Source organism: Sinocyclocheilus anshuiensis, unplaced genomic scaffold, assembly GCF_001515605.1.
Source record: "Sinocyclocheilus anshuiensis isolate Anshui unplaced genomic scaffold, SAMN03320099.WGS_v1.1 scaffold728, whole genome shotgun sequence".
In the NCBI taxonomy this organism is placed as follows: Eukaryota; Metazoa; Chordata; class Actinopteri; order Cypriniformes; family Cyprinidae; genus Sinocyclocheilus; species Sinocyclocheilus anshuiensis.
The window spans coordinates 1,024,379-1,031,740 of NW_015555767.1; the positions used below are offsets into that span (position 1 = coordinate 1,024,379).

General features: G+C 37.7%; 1 protein-coding gene across 2 annotated transcripts in view; it reads right to left on the reverse strand.

Annotated features, from left to right (window-relative positions):
• LOC107674225 (palmitoyltransferase ZDHHC5-like) overlaps positions 1-7,362 on the reverse strand; it is a 21,939-nt gene that overhangs the window by 11,579 nt on the left and 2,998 nt on the right. For both annotated transcript variants that reach the window (XR_001632491.1, XM_016468144.1), the window contains exons 2-7: positions 3,713-3,834; positions 2,780-2,937; positions 2,283-2,455; positions 2,016-2,118; positions 1,500-1,591; positions 1,284-1,410 (exon numbers count right to left, since the gene is read on the reverse strand). Coding sequence is in view for 1 of the 2 variants with exons in the window: in XM_016468144.1 (XP_016323630.1) it covers positions 1,284-1,410; positions 1,500-1,591; positions 2,016-2,118; positions 2,283-2,455; positions 2,780-2,937; positions 3,713-3,834 (775 nt within the window). In the remaining variant the exon portion in view is untranslated. The remainder of the gene's footprint in view (positions 1-1,283; positions 1,411-1,499; positions 1,592-2,015; positions 2,119-2,282; positions 2,456-2,779; positions 2,938-3,712; positions 3,835-7,362) is intronic.

The window sequence follows — 7,362 nt, forward strand, 5'->3', positions numbered from 1 at the left end:
GGGCGCGAGTGAAATTAGACAAACTTGGGGGGGGGGTTACTATATGTACTATAAACTACTATATGTAGTTTGAAGACTACATATAAAATAGCTACCAAAATAAATGTTGGTAACTGCAGTTTGACTAATGTGACTAAGACTATTAAGCATTTTCGTCTCAAGATATAGACTAAGACTAAATCAAAAATGCCTGTCAAAATGAACACTGAGACCAACAAGTTGCAGGGTGTGGCAACATGAAGAAACTTTAGGCTCTTTCTCAGGTTCTGGAATATTTGGTGTGCCAACTTTCCATGAGTAATAGCAGGTTGCAGCAGGCACACCTCTGTAATATTTTGGACTAGGGCAATGGTATTATGTTAGAGGATGCCAAAAGATTCAGCAATCTTATCAGAGGGATACGACCGGGAATTCTGAAGCTAATAGAAGAAAAGTGTATGGACATTTCCAATAATCAGTTCCTTCCGTTTCTGCACAGTGGTGCACATTTATCAAGCAGCTCTCTCTGGCATTCTGCACCTCCTTCCTCCCTCTTGCTATCAGCGCTTACAACTCAGCAAGCTACAAGCTGAGCCTTTCATTTTAGAAACCATTAATGAAGAAATCCATGCCATGCCAAAAAGCATAACTCCAGGTTGCAATGTTGAAAAATGTCAGAAACATTTAATGAAGTGCTCCAAATTGATAGAACGTTCCTGTATTCTTTAAGAACATAAATCAAGTGACATTTCAGAACACAGCCTTTCATTATGGAATAAGAAAGTACTTTTGACAGTTTAAAAGCCAGTCTACATTTCAGGCATATTAATGCAAGCCTGTCTGTGTCAGCTGTCCTCAATCAGATGGTAAATGGCACAAACAGATATTTTTTGAGCTTCGTCTGCCAGAGAGGGGAATTGGAGCTTGCTTGCAAAATAATCTAACGCACTCTCTGACCTAGGGATTTTGGTTCCAGCAGGAATATCTGCATCTAAGTGGCAGAGGTAACATTCATGGCCTCATTCAAACATTTAAGTTACAAATTTCCATGGCCTATCTAGTTAACAGATAAGGTTTTTTTTTTAATCATTCAAATTCAGACTGACTTCCTAATGAATCATTTAGAACAATTTGTGAATCACTTAGAACAATTTATTAAAAAAGAACAGACTCTAAGGAACTCACAAAAAAAAAAATTGCTGATATTTCATTCCAGTTGAGAGACTGCTTGTCCAAAAGCAGATGGCTGGACAGAAGCCGTGAGAGCACTGAAGCAAATAAGTAAAAAGGCATTATTTCCTTACCCGGTGAAGGTCTCCTTGGATTCCGTTGTCGAGCACCTTGGCTGCCAGTTGAGCCTCAGTAAGCTGCGGTCGGAGGAAAGGAGGCTGAACAGACACTGTCTGAGCCTTCCTCTTTCTACCCAGATACCTAAGAGATCAGAATACAACCTTGTGTAAAAACCTCAATGAGAAAATACAACATATAGGTCAAAGTTATGAAAGCAGGAGAAAACATACCTGGGTGCCTGTGAGCTACACAGAACATGCGAGACGTTCCTCAAGCAGCCGTTTGTGAAGGGGTTCACGCCTCCCCTGAACTTCCCTGTTACCTACAAACATAGAGTTGACCATTAAACAATAACCTTAGTAGTTACTTTATCAGTTATTTGTCAATTGAAACATTTTTTTTTAAACAGTAAAAAAATTAAAGTGAAAAAGTAAACATTTAAAAATAATAAAAAAGGGATGAAAAGAGGCAGTAGAGAAAAATAGTGAGACAATAAGATACAAAAGTGTGCACATGTGGTCAACACATAAAGAGGAGGAGAAATGGGCAGAAAGAAAGCAGGAAACTGGTTTGGGAAGAGGATTAAGATGAGATTACTATCTAAAGAAGCAGGGCTGAGAGGTCATATTTTGTAGGATTATAAAACTGCTTAATAGGGATTTTAATCCCAGTTCACCAACAACAACATGGTTATTGACAGGAAAACAAACACGACAACAGAAGCTTATGATTGCGCATGTCACAACCTGCTCATTGGTGGTCCTGCCTCTTGCCACCAGAACGACATGGAAACCAGTGAGACCCACTACTGGGATGAAGAAAAGCCCAGAGACACACATGACAGCCATACTGATAAAGGGTCAAGGAGGAAACAGTAAATCATAATACAAATCAGTCAAGTTCAGCTCTCACTTAAAGACACCGCAGACACTATTGCACAGTCGCACTCTGAATTTTGGACAACAATTTTTGGTATGAGCACACATAAAAAATAAACAATTGTTTGAGGATACGTGACAGCCGAATGCACTCTGTCCAGCTGCTGGGTGTGGTAGAGAATGTAAAGCAGGCCGAAGCCAAACACGCCCATTATGTGAGCCGTCAAAGAGAGCAGGAACAGGAAGAAATAACGGTAGTTCCTCCGGCCGATACAGTTGTTGACCCACGGACAGTGATGGTCAAAATCCTGCAAGGAGAGAAGAGGCAAGTTGAGTGTGTGTGAGTCATAATGGTGAAAGAGTGAGAGAAAAGCTTAAGGGTGTCCAAAGCAAGCACACTTCTCTAATTAACACAAATCGATCGTTTAGTCTGCAAAGCATTAGTCAGAGCAAGAGTGGACAGACTGATTAACGACAAAGATTTACCCTTACATAGACAAGATAGTAAAAATAAATACAAATGTTATGGAATTGCTATGAACTGTAATGTCATGTGTTTTATCAATGCACATACTGGGGTCACAGCTGAACACAATCACTGGAATAAGGTGTGTGTGTGTGTGTGTGTTTACCTCCACACAGTTGTCGCACACAGAGCAGTGTGAGCAACGCGGGGGTCTATAGAAACGGCAGGTGGAGCACCACTTCATCCGCACTTGAATGCCTCTAATTTCCACAGTCTTGTAAAGAGGAGCCCGGAAATCATCTTCTTTATCCTCATCTTCCTCAGCTACAACACACACACACACACACACAGACAGTTTAACATGCCTTCCTCAGTATATCAAATTACATTTTATTATATTTTATTAACCTCCTGCTTAAAAGTCAACATGGAATCCAAACCCTGTTTACTTTATGACCTTTGTGTTTCTTAACACACATCTTCTTCTGCACAATTCATCAGTGCATGTTACTCCAAATGAATAAAAACGGTCTTCATAATTTTTCCATAAAATAAATAAACAATAAATCAAAAATAATAATATTCCATTTCACTCAGAAACATTAGGGAATCAAAATGGACTTTAACGCAGTGTTGTTAGTATATACTATTATAGTATTGATTAACATTTAAAATAATATTTTATTTTTTGTTTTATTTTTTAATAATTTGAGTACTTCAACTTCAACTTATTTTTATTTTAGTTTAGGCAACATTTCTAATCTTCGTTTAGTTTTTTTATGTAAAAAGTTTTTCATCTAATATTTATATTTTATTTTATTTCAATTAAAAACATGAAAAAACATTTTTTTAGTTAACAATAAGAACACTGCTTTAAGGTTGATTCCGCTGAAGTTTAGTACACCAAGGTCAGTTCACTGAAAAAATATTCTATTCTATTTTTTATTGACTGAAATAGTTCAGACTAAATGAAGAAGAAGAAGAGACGAAAAAAAAAAAAGATTAAAGTGGCTTGTTTTTCCAATAAGGCAGCCACACAATCTACTGCAGCTGTATACTCTCACACACAGAAACATCATATCAAAGATTGTTTCACTACCTCTGGGGAAGATTCCAGGATCCATAAAGGTGGCCATACAGAAGTTGGCCAGAACAAATAGAAACATAATGCCATTGTATATCGGCACAGCGACGGAAAACTGCTCTGAAAGCCAAGGGCACCTGTAAGAGACAGAAATCACACACTTCATGTATGTTCTATGTAATCTTTCTCAAGTGTGCTAGTCTGCTTAACCATCTTAATTTAGGGAAAATAACTGGTTGTCAAGGGAACACACTGACTGATAATGTTTTAGCCACTTTCTTACTATAAGTGCTATAGACATACAGATAACCACACAATTTCTCCTGGGAAACAGAGGGTACCACAAAAAATACAATGTGTGAGAACACAAAAACGGGCAGAAGTGAGAAATAAAAGAAGAAAAAAAGAGAGGGAAGTGGCACTTTATGACAGATGCGGTCCTATTTTCATTGCCTTTGAGTGATTAATCTGAGGGGTTGGTGAGAAGAGAGTGATCAGAGGGGGCAAATGACAAGAATGAACAGACGTGACACAGCATCTGACTTAAGCCCCCAGATTTCCTCTTCCGTACCAACTGGAAGGGACGTTTATTTATTTTTTTTGGCATGATGACTATTTCATGTTCCTGCTATATTTACAGGTCACGACTTACAGAATCCAGGGCACAAGAAGTCAACAGGAATTTGACATGATTTCTCATCAAAAGAAAACAGCTCTGACTGCACTTTAAATGCTGATACTGCAAAAACGCACTGAACTTATCAGTTTATGCATGCACAAGCCATTCAGTATGTTATTAAAGAGCTTAGCATTAAGACCTTTTGTTTATGTAAACATGCATTTTATACAAACATTATGTCCATTTCAGTGTTAACAGGTCTATCTACTTCGCAAAGGACTTTGGCAAAGGTGCTGTAAATAACAAAAAGTCCTACGCATGTCTGCCCTGGTATTTCTTTTTTTCTAACTTTATTTGTACTGTAAGTAACATTGCCAGAAAAGTGACTCCTAAGACCAGAAATGCTGTGCGGAATTACATCAATGTTAGGGTTACTTTGTCAAAATGCATAAATCCTGACTAGAAAAATCTTTTATATTGCCTCATCTAAGAAATGAACTAGGACACAGAGACTAATTTAAGTTAGATCAGAATGGTTGAAAGTTGCGAGTAGGCATGGGACTATAACCGGTTTCAAGGTATCCCACGGTTTGGAAAAGTCACGGTTTCAAAACCACTAAAATTTTTAGTTATACCGCTCCTGCGGTATGCGCAGTTTTTTTACGTGTCGTCAAAGACGGAAAGTGCATGGCTGTGTTCGAAATGGCATACTTGCTTACTGCCCAGTACACAGTGCATACTGCCTACTATTTTTTTAAAGAATAGTGTGTGAAACAGTATACAATAAGCAATAAATGTTTCAGAGTAGTATGCTTAAGTGCTGTCACATGACAAACACTGAACATTAATTCAGCACAGCTGTCAAGGTTGTTACCTTAGAAACAAATGAGCTAACTGTTCTTTTTACAAAGGCTTGTTAATAAGGCTTCATACTAGTAAACAATGCTATATTGCCCAATTGAACTCATTTCATAATTGATTAACTTTACATATTGGACAGAACTAAATCAACACTGAGCTGTCTTTATTGATATTTTTGGTAGTTACACTAAGTGGCGATATATTAAAAAGCGATATATTCTAGTTACACTAAGTGCAAATAATGATCAATTCTGTTTACACTAAAATAGCATTTTCTTTAGCAACAGGAGTGTAAATAGTAGTTAGGTGGCAGATATTTATACCTCAATACTGTAGTACATTATAAAACAGTATGCAATAACATATTGAGTGTAAATTATCATATACTGTATATATAAATTGTATTAGATGAATGCCACTTTATTGGGACAAAAACCTACCTAAAGCATACACAACACTGTATTATTGAGGCGTATTTTCAAATATTTACTTAATTTTTATTGAAATGAAATTTCTTTCTTTCTGATCTGGTATGTGATGGGAAAAGGAGAAGCATGAGTTTGACAAAAGCCAGGATCGAACTCGGGTCGACTGCGTCAAAAGCAAACAGCTCACGTTTTACGTGCTGCGCCACTGATACTTCGGAAATGCAAGTGACTTTTGCAATGCTGTTAATCACAGCCAGGCATTGGTGAGCAGAGTTAATGTAAATAGCCTCTGCCAACAAATTGGTCTATTTGTCCTTAGAGTAATACACTCCATTTCTTTTTAGAACTACTTGACAGTGGAATTGAATTCTGTTTGCATAATTGAAATATTATTTATACATTTTATTTATATATTATATTGCTGCAATATTATTATTATTTAATATCTTTGAAAGAATCTGTACTGTATAAAGCGCTATAAAGATAAAGGTGACGTCATTTGATGATCGGAAACGTGCTGTAGAGATTAAAGTACAATTTATGTCCTACTAACGATATTGTTTTTAGATAAACAGCGATAGTTTGTGGTTTACATGTATATGTATATAAGTAGCTTACATATACAAGTCTTACATTTATAATTATTACTATTCCCTGCCTCCAGTTCACTCACTCAAGGTGAAACGTCACATGGAGCCAGTGTTGCCAGACGCACGATAATTATTGTATTTGTACCATAGTTTTGACCTCTGTACGATGTACGATCAATAATACCATAATGTACGATAATTTCAGAATTTTGTGGCACCAAATGATAGTCGTTGTAATCATAGGGCTTCTATACTCCTTGATCTAGCTGTGTGTACGTGCACCTTCATGATTGTGAGGAGACTTGAACGTGTTATGCATGTCTATCATCTCATCTCACGTCTTCTCGACCAATCATCGTGGAGAATGACTCTCTCTCATGAGCACAAGTTAACGTTCCTGCCGCACTTAGCTCAGTTTAGTTTTTTTCAAAGCTGAGGTCGATAGTTTATCAATAAAGTATTGAAAATGAGTGCTGAAAAGTGGTAGTATGCCATTCCGAACAGCTTCTGTACTGATTTCAGTGTACTTGAGTTATATTTAGCAGATTCTGGTGAATATAGTAGGTCATCCGGGTATTACCTGCATACAGAAAATTTGCATACTATGCACAGCATACATACTGGATACTGCAGAAATAGTAAGAGTAGTATGATAGTATGGAATTTCGAACACAGCCCATGACTCCCTCAGTTGTGTGCAGCAAAGAGCATAACGAGTCACACGACCCCTTCTCCTCCGTTTGGTGCGAGCTGTCAGAGTCACCTGTGTGTGGGATGGCCGAAGGATGCGAATCCCTGGAACTTTTTCCCCCGTCGAAAAAGACGAAGTCTGCCGTATGGGAATTTTTCGGGTAACGTAGACTAACCATGTTCCGTACACAATGATGTTCCGTACAGATCAATAATTAAATTTAGCTGGTATCACGTCTATACTTTTAAGCCTCCTGCCATTGTTTACATCTGTTCAAAATCACGCATTTAAAAAACAAAAAACAAACTTTGCCACTGTTTGAGTGTTGTACGGATAGACCGTGTGTGTGTGTGCGTGTGAGACACTCGCGCTCTCTCTTTCCTTATGTGTTAACCAAGCGACAACCTCCCGCTCTCTCTCGTGATGCCAACAAGGAAGTGACTTAAACTGTAATTCATCAACTGGCCGCTAGAGGC